This window comes from Equus asinus, chromosome 20 (assembly GCF_041296235.1).
Source record: "Equus asinus isolate D_3611 breed Donkey chromosome 20, EquAss-T2T_v2, whole genome shotgun sequence".
Classification (NCBI taxonomy): Eukaryota; Metazoa; Chordata; class Mammalia; order Perissodactyla; family Equidae; genus Equus; species Equus asinus.
Window position 1 is genome coordinate 24,796,384 of NC_091809.1, and position 22,296 is coordinate 24,818,679.

At 42.8% G+C, this 22,296-nt stretch overlaps 1 protein-coding gene across 1 annotated transcript; it reads left to right on the forward strand.

Annotated features, from left to right (window-relative positions):
- The first annotated feature begins 841 nt into the window (after positions 1–841).
- On the forward strand, positions 842–22,296 carry LOC106835990 (zinc finger protein 709-like). Its single transcript, XM_014848612.3, has 4 exons — positions 842–980; positions 19,133–19,259; positions 19,464–19,524; positions 19,914–22,296. The coding sequence occupies exons 1-4, from the start codon at positions 978–980 to the stop codon at positions 21,601–21,603; spliced, it is 1,881 nt and encodes a 626-aa protein (XP_014704098.2). The 5' UTR covers positions 842–977; the 3' UTR covers positions 21,604–22,296.

Below are 22,296 nucleotides of genomic sequence, written 5' to 3' on the forward strand. Positions count from 1 at the left end.
TAGAGCTTTCTTTTTAGGTGATGGAAATGTCCTGAAATTGACTGCAGTGATGATTGCACATACTATAAATATACTGAAGACCAGTGAGTTGTTAACATTAAAGACTCTATTGTATTGTATGTGTATTGTTTCTCAAAAAAACCCACAACTGTTCAAATAAGTGGGTAAATACACTGTTTTGCAATGCAAAAGAGGTTTACATCCCAATCTCTTACTCATATGAATATTTTCCAGCACATCCCACATTTACATAACCTTTTCTTGTTTTTCAGTTACATCAGTCCAAATAGAAATTGAATTTCCTTAGGGATATTATAGCCTTTTCCATTTCAAAGTTCTCTCACGATACATTCAAAAAACGATCTAAAATAAATTTCCCTCCTGTGTAAAACGTATACCTGAGAATTGAATGAACACATCTCATAGCTTGTGATTAGACTGAGAAAAGGCCTTGCGCCCAGCTAGGGACGCGGGCTCCAACTTCCCACCAGGGCTCAGGGCTTGGGAGGCCACAGGATTTTTTTAAAGTATGATATCAGCGGATGTGGGGAAGCGCTGGGTGGAAGATCAAAGGTCAGACTGGAGACATTAATTATTACATACGGGGAGGTGATTTTAAGTGTGTTTGCAAAGAAGGGTCATAGTTCCCCGAGTGGCCTCGTAGCATTCCATTTTAGCGGAAAAGTCCCCAGAGAGGACAATTTCTAGCTCTGGGTTGGCTCAGACACGTAATCTCCATCTCGCTGTCACTCGGGACGGAGGGGCCTTTTGAACCGTCCAATCAGGGTCGGCTTCGGGGCAAGTGGGCGGGGCGACGCACGGCAACAACCCCTGACTTCCTGTAGCTCCACAGTGCTTCCGGTCTCCGGTCGCCTGCCTTTGCACGCCCCACGTTGCTCTGCCGCTGACCGTGTCTCGCTGTGAGTGACCTGTACCGAGTCGTGAGAAGGTCGGCGGGGGACCCAGGAAACTCAGCAATGGTGAGCGTTCTGGCCGGGGCTTCGCAGACACGGAGGTTCCGAGGCGCTGGTGGGAAGCGGCGGGGCGGGCCCGGCCTCCCGCGGTCCCCTCCGGACTCTGCGGCCCCGAGTCCGCGGTGGCGCCGCTCGGCCCTCAGGCCCTTCCGGCCGCAGCGTGGGGGCGGGGCCGGCAGCCGGGCCCCGGGCGTCCTGTGTTCCCTGCGCGCGGCGACTGGGGCCGGATCGTCTCTGGGCCGCTGTGCGTCCGCAGCCCCGCGTGTCCCAGACGGTGCGGGGCCCGCGGGAGGGCCCGCAGGACAGTCGGGCCTCGGTCTCCGGGGTCCGTGCGCGGAGGGGCTGCGGTCTGTGGGTCCCCAGGGCCTCCTTTCTCCTCGGAGGGGACTCGTTTTCTTCTGAGTTTTCTGAATGTTTGGGGAGCAGGGTCTCAAATCCGCGACCCTGTCCCCCTAGCTCTTCCCAGGAGTGACAATAAATCTCTGAATTTCCAGATCCCTGCTCGCATTCCTAAACGCCAACTTCCTGGCTCTGATTCACAGCATCGTAATCAACTAGAAACAGGCCCAATATTTTATTTATCATTTTTCCATAGTGAATGGGTGGCCCTTTTAAAAGAATTTGTTTCTTGTTTCTGGATGTTTTACATGAGAAAAAAGTAGCGAATGGCTATCCGGAAATTCCTTGTATGAACTCCTTCCGCCTCTCCTCCTAGGATGTGTCCTGGGCACAGACGTTCAATCCTAAGTCCTTTGTTGGAGGTTCCTCTTGGCAAACTTTTCCGGGTGATCTGTCCTGTCAGCACTGCCCCTGTTTGGGTTTGTTCTGTTAAATGGTATGTTCACTTTCTTATAGTCTCAGCTTTTCAATGAAAAGAAATTTATTTAATCAATGCAGCTTGAAAGACAATATGAAACTTTTCCAAACAGGAAAGAAAGGGGTGTATTTCAGAAAAAAAAAATAAAACATTCCAGTAGTTCATTGCATGATTTAAAAATTCGATTTTTTTTTCTCCCCCAACATGTTAGTAATATTCTGAGGACTGTTCTTTTGTTTTGGCTGAGTTCCAGTGGATTTCCAGGGCTGAGACTGGCAGACTTGAAGTGCTCAAGTATGAGTAATATTTTGTAAAACAATTTCTTTTTATGGAAATAATTAACATTGATTTCCTGGAATGCAGTACATTCTTGTAGGGTTTCCTGTTGAGCCAGCAGCATGCTATACAATTTTCTTCCCTCATTTCCACATAAAGATTGGTGTGAGTGTTTGAGCTGCGTTGTTCAAACACTGGATTTGTGTCATTTAAGGTATCAATGATGGTCCAAAAAAACTCCAGTGGAGGCAGAGGCCTGAGGTCGGTGTCTCTAAGCTGAGGCCCCCTTGAGCCTGCAGAGGGAAGGCCTTGCAGGCCCAGTTGTCCTTTCTGAGGAGCCTCCCCCTTCAGGTGTCCTACTGCTCACACCACCATGGAAGAAGCCTTTATCCTGAGAGGAACTGCAGAGCCCTGGAAAGCTGGGGGTGCACGTGCTCCTGGGGTGGGGAGTGATGCCCTGTCTGAGGTTGTTGATGTGGTTCCCTTGGGCCTGTTTCTAGACATAATTGGAGTTTTGCATCCACAGTGTAGGTGTGCTCAGAGAGTAATTTGTTTACACTGAGAAAGTCTGTGAGAGTCAGGAGCTCTGTGTCCTGGATTAGGGCCCATTAATCTGGGGGTCCATTTGGGTCAGAACCTTGAACTGAATCCAGCTGAGTTTCCTCACGGTGAGAATGGAGCCTGAGAGAGGGAGCATGTGCACTGTTCCCTGGGGAGAGGAGGGTGTGTGGGGCTCCCAGAGCTCCTTCCTGTGGCTGCTCAGGTGCCCTCCCCTCCTTCTCCAGGGACTGACCCCCTCCAGGGCTCTGTCTCCACCAGGAGAGTCAGGAACACGGGACCTTCTGACTGTGGCTTTCTTTCTGTCCTGTGGGAAGCAGGCTGCTCATCTGAGCTGATTCCAGTGTTTGTGTTTCTTTCCTTTGGATTCCTTTATCGATGGACTAGTGCGGCCCTTTGGGTCTAGTTTCCCTTAGCACTTGGGCCCTGAAACTGAGTTGATGGAGAGATAGAATGTAAGGAAAGCAAAAAAAAATTGTGGCACCAAATACAAATTTTGTTCCTTTTAGGCAAGAGAACCTAAGATGTTTGATAAATGTATTAACTTTTTCAGCACATTTTCCTTTTCTAGATCAGTTTTTTCTATGTGCCTGTGTCTAGAGAACATAGAATTTTAAAAGGCTAAACTGATTGAATTTCTATTTTGATTGATGTGAGAAAACTTCTGAAAGCTTATGTTAATCTTTGAAAACCCAATACAGTTTAGGGTTAAACACAAACCCCTATTGCAGTAAAATATACTGCTTACTCCTGAAAATACCCCAGTGTGAGATATAAGGGAAGGACAGACTAGGATTTGAAAATTTTCATTTTGTGGTTTTCACTTTTCTAACTGTTAGTGTTTAAAGGAATTAAATCCTACAGTAGTGTCCTATGTACAGAAGTTAAAAGTAAATAAGTGTTATGGGCTGGCCCGGTGGCGCAGCGGTTAAGTTCACATGTTCTGCATCTCTGCGGCCCAGGGTTCGCTGGTTCGCATCCCGGGTGCAGACATGGCACCGCTTGGCACACCATGCTGTGGTAGGCGTCCCACATATAAAGTAGAGGAAGATGGGCGTGATGTTAGCTCAGGGCCAGCCTTCCTCAGCAAAAAGAGGAGGACTGGCAGTAGTTAGCTCAGGACTACTCTTCCTCAAAAAAAACAAAACGGCTCTCCTTTGGGGCTGGCCCCGTGGCCGAGCGGTTAAGTTCGCGCGCTCCGCTGCAGGCGGCCCAGTGTTTCGTTGGTTCGAATCCTGGGTGCGGACATGGCACTGCTCATCAAACCACGCTGAGGCAGCATCCCACATGCCACAACTAGAAGGACCCACAGTGAAGAATATACAATTATGTACTGGGGGGCTTTGGGGAGAAACAGGAAAAAAATAAAATCTTAAAAAAAAAGTAAATAAGTGTTAACAAAATGTAGTTTCTCTGTTTTTTAAAAATAAGTAAAGCAAAGTCTAACTTAACACTCATGGCCAACATATCCTGGTACCCCCCCTCCAGCGCTGTTATTCACGTCATCCCCAGATACACAGTTTTGATTATTTTTTGATCTTCCTGTTATTATTTCTTTGTATAAAAACAAGCTGTTGCAAATTCATATATTTTTACTCATGTTTGTCCTATTAATAACGAGTCAGAATCCACAGTTTTGATGTTTGAGTGCTCACAGCTTAAGCCTCACTCACCCTCTTCCCCTTGTGGACAAGCTGAGGAGGAAGCCTGGGTGCTCTCTCCTCTAGAGCAGGCAGGAGATTCCCACCCCAGCCCCTGCCTGTGTGCAGAGCTCTTGCCCCGTCCCCACCCCCAGGCCCAGTGAAGCCCCAGGCCAGGCTCCATTCCTTGCTTTCTGAGGCCTGTCAGAGCTGCTTGAGAGGCCGGCCCTGCCCTTCCCTCAGACCTCTATTATGTGAGCCCTAAGCCTTGTCCTACCCTGTGTGTGTGTGTGTGTGTGCGCGCGCGCGCCACCCTGGCATCAGTCTCAACAAGGGAACCACCCCTCTGCAGGTGACCATAACAGTTGGCACCCTGAGCAGCATGTCCAGACGTGACCCCGTCTGTCTTCTCTTGCTCTGACTTGCTCTCCTGCTCTGCTGCCTGGTGGCGGCATGCGCTGTGGGCTACTGCTCGCTGGGGAGCTGGGCTGTGAGCTGTGCTGCCCCATGTTGCATTGTTGACTCTCAAAGCCTCTGTTCTAGGTTCAGCTGACCAGAGTTGGGAAGTTCAAGAATTTATAGGCATTTGGGAGCAGGATTATGGGATTGGGGTCTTTTTTTTTTTTCTTAAAGATTGGCACCTGAACTAACAACTGTTGCCAATCTTCGTTTTTCTTTTTTTTTTTTCTTTCTGCTTTTTCTCCTCAAATCTCCCCAGTACATAGTTGTATATTTTAGTTGTGGGTCCTTCTAGTTGTGACACGTGGGGTGCCAGCTCAACGTGGCCTAATGAGTGGTGCCATGTCTGCACCCAGAATCCGAACCAGCGAAACCCTGGGCCGCCGTGGCGGAGCGGGCGAACTTAACCACTCAGCCATGGGGCCGGCCCCTTAGGGTCTCTTTAAAGAGGTCCTGTTTTGTGTCTGCTGGGATTAATCTGTGTGTTAGAGTGAAGCTGTGACAGAGGCTGCTTTGGCCCCAAGCTGCCCCAGGGATGGGTGTGGCACAGGGGGACTACAGCCAGTGCAAGAAGAGGGCCCATCAATGGTCACTCCTGAAACAGCTGCCATTTAAAAAGAGAAAGAGAAGGAGAAGGGCAGCCAGTAGATGGAAGGTGGAGTCCACACTCCTAAGGCCAGAGGGCTCACCTGGACCCTTAAGTACCTCTGCTGCTCTCCCTGCATCTACTGGAGAAAGAACCTGACCCTTGGGGTTTTAGGAGACAACACGCATGGCACCACTATGACACAGCAAAGGGATTAATTCAAATCTGGCTTAAATCCAGGGACCTTAAACTCACTACAACATCCAGTAGTCATGGGGGAGGCTCCTAAAGTTGATGACACTGGGAAGAAAACATATATAAATACCAGGATAGATAGGATGCCTTTCCCCCAAAGTATATCCGATGACCAAAAAAACCCAAAACAAAACAGGGAAGGACAAGAGGGAGGGGACAAAAGAGACAACTATTGAAAGAAAGGTCCACAGTTTGAACCAATTTGAAATCCAAAATATACTAAAAGAATTTACATTACAAAACAGATAAGAGGTACACTGCTTGTCTTCTGGGCCTCTACTGCATAGCTTCTGAATTAATTTTGCTCTCTGATGTAATGTACAAATTCAGAAACCTTCAAGCAGTTAATCGATCCTAGTTGGAATTTTAGAGTTATATCTGGGATCCCATTAAATTTAAGCAAGGTGCCCCTGATGATCTTAGGAGCCTTAATCAATATAATGTTGAGGACAGATGTTTCTCCTTAACCATCAGAACTATGGTCTTGCCTAAATTCTCCCTGGTAATAGCACTTATTGTCCTAAAATATCCCAAAGTGAGCTGAGAAACTCTGATCCAATGATCAGTAATTTAAAATTAAGTGAAGTCTTTGCCACTTACAAATTGGCTTGACAAATTGGGATCCCAGGGACATTACCCCCTAAATCAAGGTATATTATATGTCCCAATGTAAACTACACACGGCCTTGAAGGATTGGAAACTGTTTAGACAGTCTAGTTAGTGAAGAGTTGATTTTTCTAAGTGTTTCTTTGATTGACAGCTCAATTTGTCTTATTAAACCTGGAAAGAATGATTGACACCTCAGAGTGGTTTATCTCAACCTTGCAGCTGTGTTTGCACCACTCAGACCTCTATACCCAGTCCCCACAGTGTGGAAATTACTGACTACAGTCAATCAGCAATTGGTAAATATCTGCTCTCACAGATTTGGCTAAGTCTTTTCTGTCCAGTGCCTATATGTCCACAGGCTCTCAGCTGCATTTGGCCTTCATCTCTGAAGGGACATGATGCCCCTTTATTGGGTTATCCGCATGCATCTTCCACAGCTGTGCCCTCCCATAGTCATTGCAGGCGGGGTCTGAACTGCATCCTGGTTTCTCCAAGACCACATTGATGACATCTCCTCTGAGGACATTCAGGACATACAAATATTGAAAAAATGAGCTCACAAAAATGGATGAGACATTGCCACACATATAATGTGAAGCCCTGACAACTTTGTTAAATTCCTGGAAACTATTTGATAATCTGAGACCCACTCCTTCTTTGACACCATGAGGAAATAGCTGTTGTTCCTCTCAGCACCCACAAAAACTATTAGGTTCTCTTGATGTTTGAGAGGCAGTATGTTCCTTGTTTACAAATTTTACTTGACCCCATTTGTGCTGTTACTTGTGAATTTGCCACCTTGAATGGGCACCCCTACCATGAAAGTCTGGAGACTCTTCAAACTGTCCTTCTGCAAACACTCCTGTTAGTGTCCTCAGAGACTCCTTCACTACGGAGGCCTCAGTGACCTACTGTCATGTCTCCTGGGGTACCCATGGTCGCCTTAAGTTGCCCATAGGCTTCTGATACAAGAACCTGCCCTAGGCCCGACATTATATGCCATTAGAGCGTAATTATCTCTGTTTACGAGGCTATCGTGAAAGTAGATGGCTCTGATCATGGGATCAAATATCCAGCAGTCCGTTTTGACTTGGGACCTGGATACACCTCTCCAAGAGTTCAGAATGGCTACTGAGACCCCCTGGAGACATGATGGAGGCAAACCTGGGCCCTCTGGGATATCCTGCCGACAGGAAGGGGTGGTCTTCCCTCTTCTCAGTCCCTTACCAGGTGCATGGTATTGAAGGAGGTCACCCTTTCTCAGACCCCTGAGGCTCCCTGGAGAGCTCCTTAGGATTCCCTGAGTGAAAAGCAATGGGAGTTCATAGACTTTAGGGACACCTCATTTATATGATGGAGCTCAGACAGAGTTGCTTTTCATGTCTTCATTGGGATAAATCTGATGAAGGACCAGACCTGAAGGTCATCAGACTGACCACACATCAAGCAGTCTTCTTAGCACTGACCAGCAATGGGCTCCAGCTGCGGACGTTACAGACTATGGGTGATTCCCTGAGAGTTGCCCGTTTGTGGTAGAAGAACTCTAGGAGTCTCTTGCCTCACAGTTACCTACAATAGAAACCAAAATAACACTTGTCTCTATACATACTAAGGCCACACACAAAGCCCCACCAGGATACTCTTTATCCACATGGGAGTTCCGGACACTACTGATAGTAATGAAGGCAGCCCCTTCACTTCTCAGAATATACAGTGCTGCCCTCTTAACAAGGCAGTCGATGGAAATTTCTTCTCTTGTTCAATTCTCATGATGCAGGCCTCATAGAGCACCATAATGGCTTATTGAAATAAATTCAAATTAGTTGAATGAAAGATAGTCTGTTTCTGTCATCAGTCAGTCATCAAGGGTGAATATTAATGTGCCTGTCTTTATCTTTTTTTCCTAGTTGACTTCACTTGTTTTTAGGATCAGTTTTAGGTTTACGCAAAACTTGATCGTAAAGTACAGAGATTTCCCACATAACCCCTCTGACTTCACACAGTTTACACTATATTTTATATCTCGTATTACTGTGGTATATTTGTTACATTTGATGAGCCAATTTGACACATGAAAGTTCATAGTTTACATTAGTGTTGACTTTGTCTTATACAATCTGTGGGGTTTCACTGGAACAGGACGTGTCTCCATCATTTCTGTATCATATGGAACACTTGCGCTGTCCTAAAAATCTCCTGTGCTCCATCTGTTCATTCTTCCTCCCTCCCACCCCCACATACCTGGTAACCAATGATCTTTCAATATTTTATATTTTCCAGAATGTCACATGCTTGGAATCATACAGTGTGGAGCCTTGTCCTGTTGGCTTCTTTCATTAGCAGTATGATTTTAAAATTTCTCCGTGTCTTTCTTACTTGATAACTTCATTTGTGTTCATCACTGAAGAATGTTTTATCCTATGGATGTACCCATGATTGTTTATCCATTCATCTATTGAAATTATTTTGGTTACATCTAGGTCTTGACAGGTAGGCATAAAGCTCCTATAAACATTCCCACGTAAGGATTTTTGTGAGCATCAGTTTTCAACTCATTTGGGTCACTTCAAAGAACCTGATAGCTGTATCATACGGGAAGAGTAGACTGTGTTTCAGAAACTGCCTTTCTTCAAAAGTAGGCACACCATTTTCCATTCCCACCAGCAAGGCCTGAGGGTTCCTGGTGCTGTCCGTCTTCATCGTCGTTCCTTGTTCTCAGTGTTTTTAATTCCAGCCATTGTAATAAGTGTGTGGAGATATCTCATTCAACTTTTATTTGTAATTTCTTAGTGACGTTTGATTTTGGACCTGTTTTTGTGTGCTTATTTACCATGTGTAAATCATTGTTGAAGTGTGTGTTCAGATGTTTTGCTCATTTATAACTGGGCTGTTTGTCTTCTTTTTGTTGAGTTTTAAGAGTTCTTCGGATGTTTGGGCACCAGTCCTTTGTCAGATAAGTGACTTCCAAAGATTATCTGCCAGTTTGTGACTTGTGTTTTTATTCACTTGACACTGTTTAACTGGTCAGAAGATTTTCATTTTAATGAAGTCAAACTTATTTTTTTCTATCTTAGAACTTGCTTTTGGTGTTGTATCTAAATATTAATCACCAAACCCAAAGTCACCTAGATTTTCTCCTATGTTATCTTTTAGGGTGTTGTGGTTTTACTTTTCTTTTGGGGGGGCAAGATTAGCCCTGAGCTAACTGCTACCAATCCTCCTCTTTGTGCTGAGGAAGACTGGCCCTGAGCTAACATCCGTGCCCATCTTCCTCTACTTTATATGTGGGACGCCTACCACAGCATGGCTTTGCCAAGCGGTGCCATGCCTGCACCCGGGATCTGAATCGGCGAACCCCGGGCCGCTGAAGCAGAACGTGCGCACTTAACCACTGCACCACTGGGCCAGCCCTGGTTTTACATTTCATACTAAGATCTGATTCATTTTCAGTTCATTTTTCTAAAAAGTGTAAAGTCTGTGTCTAGATTCTTCTTTTGGGCATGTGGGTGGCTAATTTTTCCACAATTATTCGCTGAAAAGGCTGTGTTTTTCCCTCGAATTGCCCTTGGTCCTTTGTCAAAGATGAGTTCAACTCATCTTTGTGTGGATTTATAAGAAGTAAAAAACTGTTGTATGTTAACAAATTTTTCTTTCAGCCTTCCTCTGCACTTTTCTTGGTTCAAGGGGTTTTCTTTGCTGTTAGGGATTCTTTGAGATTTTCTCTATAGACAGTCTTATGCCACAAGGACAGTTTTATTTCCTGCTTCCCAATCTGTGTACATTTTATTTCCTTTTTCTGTCTAACTTCATTAAGAATTCCAATACAAAGTTGACGAGGATGAGTGAGAAGGGACATCCTTGTCTCCTTTTTGATGTTACTGGAAAGCACGTAGTTGTTTCAGTGCAGTTCACTAATATTGAACAAGAGCCCAGCTGGTGTAGAGGGAGGTGTGGGCTGAGGGGAAGCACCCTCCAGTCCAGTGATTTGGTCTCAATCTGTTAGTGAGCCTGTGTCCCTGGGCTTGACCTTCTATGATATAATAAGAAAGATATTTGATCTTTGTCCTCAGTTCCTAGCAAAATCCTCTTGAAGCCCTTGGAATTACTTGAATTTCCAGTCCAAGAGAGATCATTGCTTGGTGGTTAGCAGCTGCAAACATGCACTTAAAGTTTTTGAGAGAACGCAGTACACCAGGGCGTTTATTATAGACAGGTATGATAATGTAAGACATGCTAGTTAAGAAGTTGGATCTAAGCTGTTTTTCTGGTAGATGGAATAAGTTAAGGTCACTTACTGAGATGGCTAAGCTTTTCACTAATATCTGTGAGAAGCACTTAAGAGATTTTTCTTTGCCTGAGTTTCAAGTGACTTTTCCTCCTTTTATTTTTCTGTTGATAAGAATTACCTCCGTGAAGTTCATACTTTAACATTTATATCTCAGAGGCACAGGGAAGCAATGCACATTTGTCCAAGGAAGACTTTGATCTCCTAAGGCCCATAATTTATAAGCCTTTTAGGATGAAAAGGGGAGGTTTGGGGATTGATAAAAGGAATTTATCTGCCTGTGGAGCTTCATTTCTAGTTTAGCAAGGATTTGTGAGATAAAGACAGTTACTCCCAATTCCTCACAGAAGTGAGTTGTACCCTAGGTGCTAAAGGACTGAGACACCCATCCGTCCACCCATTTGGGTGACTCATCCACCCAAAGAATGTTTTCCTTTCCCTCTGGGTACATTTAGAATAGAGGAGAAGGCAAAAAATATATATATTTTTCTATCAAGCTCTGAATATCAGCTTGCAATTTGGCCATGTTTCTGGTTATAAGGTTATTAAATCCTTTCAAACATCTTGTCACATTTTAAAGGCAGGAAACAAGAAGTTATAAACAGAATAAAGGATTACTTTAGAAAGGTTACCTCTCTTTGGGGACAAAAGGGGCTTATTAGGTGGATGACCTCATCTTTGGGGGATGGAGAGGCCCATGTGGCACATTACCTCGTTGGTGCTGACCAGAGAATCCTAGACTGACCAGTTAAGACTGCCTCCCTGGGGAAGGTGGAAGCTGCAGGCAGGCTAGGTATTAAGCACCAGTTTGGTGACATGCGCCCAGCAAAGTGACCCCATTTAGGGCCTGTGATTTTCATTTTAACAATAGTTTATAATCAGTTAAGTAATGTATTTTTAAAAGGAAGCCACAGCTGTTTTTGTTAATCCTCTAAACAATAAGTTTTTGAAGTGTACAATACATTTTTACGAGCCATAAAAAATTAATTTTCTCAATTCTGTTTCTCTATGCAATGAGAAGTGATATTACAGTCTGTAGTGCCATTGTCTGTCAATCTGGAGAGGATTTCTGATATGGGCAGTGTAGTGAATGCACTAGAGGGGTATAACAATATAAGGAGCTCCACAGATCCACATCCCAGTGAAACTGGTGGAAATTGTTTTAAAATAACCCAGTGAAACCTCTGGAAATTTCCTAAAGACAAGTAGCAAACGAGGAACATCTGTTCAAGAAAATCAATGGAAATTCCGTGAGAAAGGGGAGAGTGTGTAGGGTTTGAACCATGTCCACTCCCTCCCTGCTCTCAGCTCAGCAAGTGAGCCCTCCTCTCCATAGCGCTGGCTCCCTGAACCAGAAGACAAGGTTCTCCCTCCCTAAGCTTCCAGAAGGGGGCTTTTTCCCAGGAGGAGCAGGACTTCAGCATTAACCATCCAGGGGCCCGGCCTGGTGGCGTAGCGGTTAAGTTCGTATGTTCCGCTTCTCGGCGACTCGGGGTTCGCTGGTTCGGATCCCAGGTGCGGACATGGCACCGCTTGGCATGCCGTGCTGTGGTAGGCGTCCCACATATAAAGCAGAGGAAGATGGGTACGGATGTTAGCTCAGGGCCAGGCTTCCTCAGCAAAAAGAGGAGGATTGGTAGCAGTTAGCTCAGGGCTAATCTTCTTCAAAATACAAAACAAAACAAAGCAAAACATTACCCATCCTGCCCGCAGCTACCTGTTGCTGAATTTCAGTCCCTCGTTGGTTCATGTGAAATGTGGGGACCCCTTCTTGCCCCAGCCCCTCCTCATGGTGCAGAGGCTCTGCTATGCTCATACTGTGCTGAGAATGCTGGGCACTGACCACTCTTTCCCCAGCTCATGAGGTGGCTGTAACATGAGACAATCAAGAGGACTCTCTCCACTGCACTGATCACTCAGCCCCTAGAATGGGATTGTCACCCAGAGAGAGGCTTCCTGATGTCCCCCAGCATTTCGAGAGTCCTGGCACAAAGATTTTACCTGAACGTGGAGAAAAGCCAGCTATGAAACCCAGCCCTTATTTCCTTCCTAAAGGGATTAACTTGGCCAGCAAAAGATCATGGAAGGTTCAAGTCAGAGGACAGTCTCAGAAAGTGGAGAATGAGGTGGAAGGTAGTTAGTAGATTTGTGTATTTAATGAAGATACAGCTTGGACGTTGGCTGACTAGTTTTCTGAAAAGAACCAGGGGATTAGACTAATGAGGAGGCTTCCAAGGGTGAGAACAAATATCAAACAGGGACTTCAAGTATTTCTACACAGGAGCCAGAATTTCACTGCAGTATTTGGTAGAGCAGGTTATGCCCCCAGGACATTGGTGAAAACAGTAGAGCAATCAGCCAGCAATTAATCTACTTTAACCACGGGGTGTGTCCATGAAAGAGGAGGACAGTCCTGCCATTATTCCTGTCTCATGACAGTTTATGTACCCAAAGCTATGCCCGATTCTAGGAGCTATTCTTGGAGCTATATCATAATTTTCAAGGGCCAGCTTGGTTGTATAGTGGTTAAGTTCACACGTTCCACTTCTGTGGCCCAGGGTTCCCTGGTTTGGATCCTAGGCACAGACCTAGCTCTGCTCATCAGGCCATGCTGAGGCAGCATCCCACATAGAAGAAGTAGAACGACATACAACTAGGATATACAAGTATGTACTGGGGCTTTGGGGAGAAAGAAGGAAGAAGAGGAAGATTGGCCACAGATGTTAGCTCAGGGCCGATCTTCTTCACCAAAAAACATACCTTAAAAAAAATACTAAAAAAGGAAAAAGAATTTTCACTCTCTTTTGAGGACACAGATTTGGCTAAAACAATCCTTCAAGTCACTGAAAACGTAAATAAGCTAATAACAATAAAAAGCCCTGGTAAGAAGGGGACCAGTACCCAGAGTTGCTACAGTATATTGCCTAAAATATCTGGTTTGCATCAAAAATATGAGACATGCAAAGATACAGGAAAGTAGGAAGTATACACTAGTAAAAAAGCAGCATTGAAAAAAGTACCCAAGTCTTACAGGAAACCCCAGGAAAATTAACAGGTGTGTGAGCAGAGAAAATGGAGGTTAGAAAGCAGAGGGACAAAATAGTCCAAGTGTACAGAGAAAATACTTGTCAACCTTATATTCACCAAACCTGCCTGGTAAAAGATAAAGATAAAATGCTTTCCAAAAAAAGCAGAAACTGAGAAAATATATTAATAGCCAAGTGCCAGGTGTGGGGTCCATTTTCTCCTGCTGTTAGGGGTCCCTGGTGGCTCTGCCACAGCCCGTCACCCTGGGATCTGCACTGGCTGTGGGAGTCATAGGAAGGACTCAGGGGACCCAGCAGACCTGGAAATGGTGAGTGTTTGGCCCCGGGGTGAGCAGATGGGGAGGAGGGACCGGTTGGGACCAGTCTCCACGCGGTCACCTTGGGAGTCTGCAGACCTGAGTCCCCTCTGGCCTACAGTCTAGGGGCAGGGCTGGCAGCCAGGACTCTGGGGTGTCCTGTTGTCACTGCGCATGGCACCTTCTTCCCAGAGCCTCTCTGGGCAGCTCTGCACGTGCTGCCGCGCATCTTCCCAGATTGTGTGGTGACCACGGGGAGGGTCATCAGGGACAATTGTGACTCGGTCTCTGGGGTTCCTGTGTGGGACCAGCTGGGTTTGTGGGGTCTTCAGTAGCTCCTTTTTCTCCAAGGGGCTCCCCAGGGGGCACTCATTTTGTCCTGAGTTTTCAAAATATGTGGGGAGCAGGGTCTCAAATCCACGACCCTGTCCCCCAGCCCAGCTCTTCCTAGGACTGCCAGTAAGTCCCTGAATTTCCAGATCCCCCCTTGCAATCCCAAAGCCACCTGTCCCTCTGTGATTCACAGCATCTTTATCAACTATTCGTCCTCCGTGGTGCATCAAACAGATGCACTATTTTCCCTTTATCATTATCCCCCAGAGCCATGGATTGATCTTTTTAAAGATTATATTTGTCTGTGGATATTTTTCATGAGAGGAAACAGAGAATAACCACCTGGAACTATGTTGCATGAAATGCCTGTGCGTCTCCCCCAGGATCTTTCTGGGCCCAGACATCCTATGGGAAGTCCTTTAGTTGGAGCTTCCTCTCCAGAAACTTTCCTGGGTGATCCATCCTGTTGACATAGCCCCTCCCTAGATTTGTGACATAACAAAAGGTTTATTCACTTATTTAAGTCTCCATTTTTCAATAGGGTAAGTATATTTAATGCATACAGCTTGGAAGACAATATAAAATAATTTAAAAGAGGAAACAAAAAGGTGAATTTCAGAAAAAACAAAATATTCCTGTATTGCATTCCATTTATTAAGAATACTTACTTTACACTTTCTTTCACAGAACATGTGTAGTAAGTTTTTGAGTTCTGTTCTTTACATTTGGATGTTTTCAAATGAAATTCCAGGTCTTAGACGTGCTGAACACAAGTGGTCAAGTGTGATTTCTTGCCATGGAAATAACTGACTTTTTTTTTTCTGAAGGGAATAGCCATTTGGGATTTTCTAGTTGAGTTATTAAAAGTGCCTTGTAGGGGCCAGCCTGGTGGCCAAGTGGTTAAGTTTGCGCTCTCTGCTTCGGCAGCCCCGGGTTTCGTGGGTTCGAATCCTTGGCACGGACATGGCACCACTCATCAAGACATGCTGAGGCAGCGTCCCACGTGCCAAAACTAGAAGGACCCACAGCTAAAATATACAGCTATGTACCGGGGGACTTTGGGGAGAAAAAAGAAAAATAAAAAATAAAATCTTTTTTAAAAAAGAAGTGCCTTGCAATTTTCTTCCCTATTTTCCATGGAAAGGCTGGGTTTAAGTGATTTTGCTGTATTATTCAAACACTGGGTTTGTCTCATTTGAAATAAAAATGATGTTCCAAAGCATCTGCAGTGGGCAGCTGAGGCCTGCAGTTAAAGACTCAACCTAAGGCCCCCTCAGGCCTGCAGAGGGAAGGCCTTGAAGGCCCAGTTGTTCTTCCTGGGGAGCCTCACCCTGCAGGTGTCCTACTGCTCACACCCCCATGGAAGGAGCCTTGATCCTGAGAGGAGCTGCAGAGCCCTGGAAAGCTGGGGGTGCACGTACACATGTGTGTTTGCACGGGGATATCCAATATTTCACTCCTATTTGTTTAAAAGACTTTCCTTTTCATTTGCATTGTCTTTTCCTTCTTTGTCAAAGATCATTTCACTGAATTTGTGTGGGTCTATAAGGAAAGCATTGACTCACATATCCTTCAACCTTCCCGTAGTCTCTTATTAATTCCAGAAGTTATTTCTATTGTGAATTCTTTCAGATATTTCACACAGACAAACATGCCATATGGAATATATGTTATAAACTTAGGTACAGGATTCATAAAAATGTACCTTTTCAAGAAGTGGGAGTTCCCCTCTATTACTAGTTTGTTGTAAATGGATGTTGGATGTTTGTGGCTTTTTTGAGAAAGATTACCCCTGAGTTATCATCTGCCACCAATCTTCCTCCTCTTTGCTGAGGAAGACTCACCCTGAGCTAACATCCGTGCCCATCTTCCTCTACTTTATATGTGGGATGCCTACCACAGCATGGCTTGACAAGTGGTGTGTAGGTCCTCACCCAGGATCCAAACTGGTGAACCCCGGGCCGCCAAAGCTGAATGTGTGAACTTAACCACTGCACCACTGGGCTGGCCCCTGGATGTTGGATTTTATAAAAAGCCTTTTTTATTTTAATTTCCCCCTCCTTTCCTTTCTGATATTAGTAATTTCTGTCTTTCCTCTTGTCTTTGTTACCTTAACCAGATGTTTATCAGTCTTGTCAAGCAACTAGCATTTTTTGCTTGAATTTTTACCCATTAATTTCCCATAATGAATTGATGTATTGTCTAAGTTTTGTGATTTCTTTGATTGTGCTTACTTTGGGTTTAATTTGTTCTTTTTATTGTTTCCTAAGGTAGATGCTTACATCATTGATTATAGGTATTTGTTTTTTCCAGTGTATTTGTTCAATGGCATAAATTTCCCTCTTGGCACTGATTTAGCTGCCTCCAAGAACCTTTGGTATATTGTGTTTTGTTTCATTTGGTTCACACTATTTTCTCATTTTTCTTGAGACTTCTTTGTGTGTGTGTGAGGAAGATTGGCCCTGAGCTAACATCTGTTGCCAATCTTCTTTTTGCTTGAGGAAGATTGTTGCTGAGGTAGCATCTGTGACAGTCTTCCTTTACTTTCTGTGGGATGCTGCCACAGCATGGCTTGACAAGCAATGCTAGGTCTGCACCCAGATCTGAACCTGTGAACCCCAGGCCACTGAAATGGAACACACAAACTTAGGCACTATGCCATTGGGCCAGCCCAGGACTTCTTGTTTGATCCTATGTATTATTTAGTAGTGTGTTGTTGGCTCTCCACATATTTGGGGTTTCCCACTCTCTTGCTCTTATTGTCTTCTGGATGAATGCCTAGGTGGTGCAAGAGCATCTTTTTATGATTTCTCTTCTTTGAAATTTGTTAAAGTGTGCTGCTCTGTGTCCTAGAACGTGGTTTGTTTTGGTGAAAGTTCCATGTGAACTTGAGAAGAATGTATTTTCTGCTGTTGTTGTATGAAGTATTCTATAGATAACAGTGAATCCAGTTGTTTTATGATGCTGTTCAGTTCACCTCTGTCCTTCCTCAGTGCCTGCCTAATGGAATTCACACTTTGTGATAAGGGGGTGTTGAATTCTACAGCTGTTTTACTGGATTCATCTATTTCTCCTCTCATTCTATCAGTTCTTACCTCATACATTTTGCCCATTTGTTGTTACACGTATACACATGAAGGATTGCTGTACTTTCTGGAAGGATAGACCCCATTATCAAGCTCCAATGCCCTTCTCTATCTCTGAATTTTCCTTGGTTTGGAATCTGCATGGTCTATAATTCATATACCTATGGCAGCTCTCTTTTGATTAGTGTTGGCATGGTCTGTTTTTCTCCATCCGTTTACCCTTTATCTGTCCATTTCTTTATATTGAAAGTGGGATTCTTTTAGACAGTATGTAACAAAGTTTGTTTTGTAAAAATCTGATATTACTGTATCTTTCAATTGTATTGAGACCCTTGATTAAAGTGGTTATTGATAAAGCTGCATTAATATTTACCACTTGTTTTACTGTTTTTTATATCTTGCCCTTGTTTGTTTCTTTTTGTCTTCCACTTTTTTCCACCTTCTCTGGCTAAAATTGAACTTTTTATCTGATTCTTTTTTTCTCCTCTCTTAGCCTATCAATTACACATTTTTAAAAACACTTTTACTGGTTGTGGTGGAATTTTCAGCATACATTTACAACTAACCCACCTCCTCTGACACATAACACTGTACCACTTCACTGTGTGCAAGTGCCACTTAACACAGTATTCCCAGTTTCCCCTCCCTGTGCCTTGTCACGTGGCTGTCATTTATATCACTTGTCCGTAAGGTTTTCATTACCAAAGACATTGTTGCTAATATTATTGTAAACGTGTTATGTTGATTATGGGAAGTGTAAAATTTACTTTACCTTCATTTTTTCTTTTCTAATCCTCTTTATCATTTACATTCTTCCTGATACATTTTTGAGCAGTTCATTCAAAGTAGGTGCACTCATGACAGATTTCCTCAACTTTTGTCTCAGTCGTTGTTTTCCTTTAGTTTTGAAAGATAATTTTGCTGTACAGAGAATTATTGGAGAGGGGTTTGTTTTAATTTTCAACACTTTAAATATTTCACTCTAGTCCGTTCTTGCTGCATGGTTCTTGAAAATCAGTCCAATTTAATTCACATCTTTATTTCTTTATACCTCAGGTGTGTTTCTTCTCTGGCATTTTTATATATTTTCTCTGTCTTGATTTTTCTGTAATGTGAGTGTGATAATCTGGGGTATGCACTGTTGGAGTTTATCATGTTGAGTTTTCTCTGAGAACTCTAGATGTACAGCTTGCTGGCTCCCATTAATTTTAGAATATTTTGCTGGTTATTGCTTCACTTGTTTCTTCTGTTTCTTTCTTTCTGTCTTTTCCTTCAAGTATTCCCATTATGTATATTTTAAGCCTTCTGTAATAGAGGGTTGGCCTAGGCTTGATGATATTGTGTGTTCATTCTTTTTGTCTGGTAATGATATTTGTTTCATTGTATAGCATTTCTGTCATTCCAAAACATGCTCTGGATCATGCCATTACGGAGAAATTTGCTGAAATGTGATCACAGCAGAAATGTGTAAATCATTCTCATGAGTTCATGATGCTGTTCAATTGATGAGGTAATGTGTACATAAAAACAGTGAGGTTTTTTTCTTTTTTTAGTATTATTATTATTATTATTATTAATTTTTTTGGTGAGGAAGATTGGCCCTGAGCTAACACCCATGCCAGTCTTCCTCTATTTTTTATGTGGTATGCTGTCACAGCATTGCTTGTCAGGTGTTGTGTAGGTCTGCTCCCAGGATCCGAACCCACACACTCTGGGCCACTGAAGCAGACTGCATGAACTTACCCACTATGCCACTAGGCCAGCCTCAAAACAGTGAGTTTTTTATGATCACATCAGAGTAAATGTTTGGAGATGACAGAATCATATGTAACCTTCCTAGAAATGGAGGATGGATGTCCAGGGCTATCGGTCTTATGTTTCCTACTATAAACATATTTGTGATGTTTTAGGACTCAGTGGCCATTGAGGATGTGGCTGTGAATTTCACCCCAGAGGAGTGGGCTTTACTGGATCCTTCACAGAAGAAACTCTACAGAGATGTGATGTTGGAAATTTTCAGGAACCTGGCCTCAGTAGGTAAGAATGAGGACCTTCCTTCATTGCATCAATTAGAGAAAAGTGTTTCCTGCTCATCAATGTTGTTCCAAGATGGAGCATATGGAAATGGAAGATGTTGGTAAACAAACTAGGAATTGTCATAGCTCATCATGGTCTTAGAATCTAAAAATGTTTCTAGAATTTCTGATACTTTGGAATCAACTTTCTGGGTCTGCATTTCAGGAAAAACATGGGAAGATCATGACATTGAAGATGAGCACAAAAACCAGGGGAGAAAGCAAAGGTGAGTCACACTCAACAATAAAAGCAGGATCTCACGTGACAATCATGGTATATTATGAAATTTTCAAAAGAAGCAAACAAAAGAAAGAACAATTGCTTCAAATTTAGCTTTTCTTACAAAATTTTCACCAAGTATACTTTTTTAAAGTGAGGTAGATGTCAGCTTTTGCAAAATAGTTCACTTGGAAAAGGTATTAATAAACCCTATATATGAATATCACTGTTTGGATAACAGCAAGGCTGAAGTTCTCTCCCAGAGCATTTAGTATATTCAGTTTCTGAGAATTCAGACAAGGCAGAAAACCTAAACTTTTCCTATAAATTTTAACAAATATAACAAATACAAAATCATTAATAAATCATTAATAATGTACTTGTGATTTTTTACAGAAGTCCTATGGGTAAGAGACTCTGTGAAAGTGAAGAGGGTAGTCAGTGTGGAGAAAATGTCACCCTTATTCCAAATCTCAGTGTGAACAAGAAAACTGCAAGAGGAGAACCATGTGAATGTAGTGCATGTGGAAAAGTCTTCAGGCATCATTCATCCATTAAAAGGCAAGTTAGATGTCACACTGAACACAAACAATATGATTATCAAAATTATGCAGGGAAGCCATATGTATGTAAGGAATGTGAGAAAGCCCTCCCTTTTCCCAGTTCTCTTAAAATATATAAAAGAACCTGTACTAGAGAGAAAGCTTATAAATGTCAAAAATGCAGTAAAGCATTCACTTCTTCCAGTTCTCTTCGAGTCCATGAAAGAATTCATACAGGAGAGAAACCCTATGAATGTAAGGAATGCGGGAAAGCTTTTAGAGCTCTGGCAAGCCTTCAGTCACACATGATCTTTCACACTGGAGATGGACCGTATAAATGTAAGGCATGTGAGAAGGCGTTCCTTTCTCCCAGTTTACTTCAAATACATGAAAGGAGACACACTGGGGAGAAACCCTATGAATGTAAACATTGTAGGAAAGCATTTAGTCTTCCCAGAATTCTTGAAATACATGAAAGACGTCACACTGGAGAGAAACCGTATCAATGTAAGGAATGTGGGAAAGCTTTTATTGCTCTCACAAACCTTCGAGTACACATGATCACTCACACTGGAGATGGACCTTATAAATGTAAGGAATGTGGGAAAGTATTCATTTATCCCAGTTTGTTTCAAAGACATGAAAGGAGTCACACTGGAGAGAAACCCTATGAATGTAAAGAATGTGGGAAAGCCTTCAGTTTGCATGCTTACTTAAAAAAACACAAAAAAACTCACACTGGAGGGACACCCTATGTATGTAAAGAATGTGGTAAGGCTTTTATTTCTCTTAAACTTTTCCAAATACATGAAAGAAATCACACGAGAGAGAAATCCTATGAATGTAAAAAATGCAATAAAGTATTCACTTGCCCCGGTTCTCTTCGAGTCCATGAAAGAACTCATACAGGAGAGAAGCCCTATGAATGTAAGCAGTGTGGGAAAGCCTTTAGAGCTCCCTCAAGTCTTCGATCACATGTGATGCTTCACACTGGAGATGGACCTTATAAATGTAAAGAATGTGAGAAAGCATTCATTTCTCCCAGTTCACTTCAGAGACATGAAAGGCGACACACTGAAGAGAAACCCTATGAATGTAAAAAGTGCAGTAAGGCCTTCAGTTATCCTTGTTCTCTTCGAGTCCATGAAAGAACTCATACTGGAGAGAAACCCTATGAATGTAAGCAATGTGGGAAAGCCTTTAGAGCTCTCTCAAACCTTCAGTCACACATGATCTTTCACACTAGAGATGGACCATATAAATGTAAGGAATGTGAGAAAGCATTCATTTCTCCCAGTTTACTTCAAAGACATGAAAGGAGTCACACTGGAGAGAAACCATATGAATGTAAACAATGCAATAAAGCCTTCAGTTATATCAGTTCTCTTCAAAAACATGAAAGAACTCATACTGGAGAGAAACCTTATCAATGTGAAAAATGCAGTAAAGCATTTGATTTTCCCAGTTCTCTTCGAAGGCATGAAAGAACTCATAGAAGTGAGTTTCTCATGCAAACTGTTGAGGACATGTGGGAACGCATGTAGAAGAGAAAACTTATAAATGTAATGAATGTCTGAAAGCCTTTTGTCATCTTTTGTCATCTGAGTTCTTTCTGAAGTTATAAAAGAAGTCACTTGATAAAAACCTCCTGAAAGTAAACAGTGTGGGAAAGACTTCAATTGACCTACATCATTATATGTGAAACTCCCACCAAAAAGAAATTGAAATTTAAGTAATAAGAAAAAGCTTGATGGAAATTAGCTTGTGTATAATGTTCTAGAAAACTTTCAACATGAAAGTTGTTATAAAAGTTGTAAATATATTGCAAATATATTGCAAAGCCTCTTTGTTGAGTGCAACATTGAATTCTGGATTTCTATTAATGACTTTCAGAAATGAATATTGAGGTGAGATAATTCTGTAAGTCATTCTTCATCAATACTACATAAGATTACTAGCTACTGCTTTTTCCTTAAATCAGTTAATAATGTTTTCACTTTAATTTTAAATAATGTTTTAATTGTTCTATGTTAAGGGGTCATCGAAAAGTGACAGTTTGTGTTTCTTGGGATTTTCTTCCTGGCCTTATATAGCAGTTTCTGGATATGCCTAATCTGTTGTATATATTGTTCCTTTCTTAGAGAAAGCTCCTTTTTTTGGATGGTAAGTATAGGAGCCTGTTTTTATTTTCCGTACTATTAAACAGTTGGAATAAATTTTTGTGTATGGCAAATTTA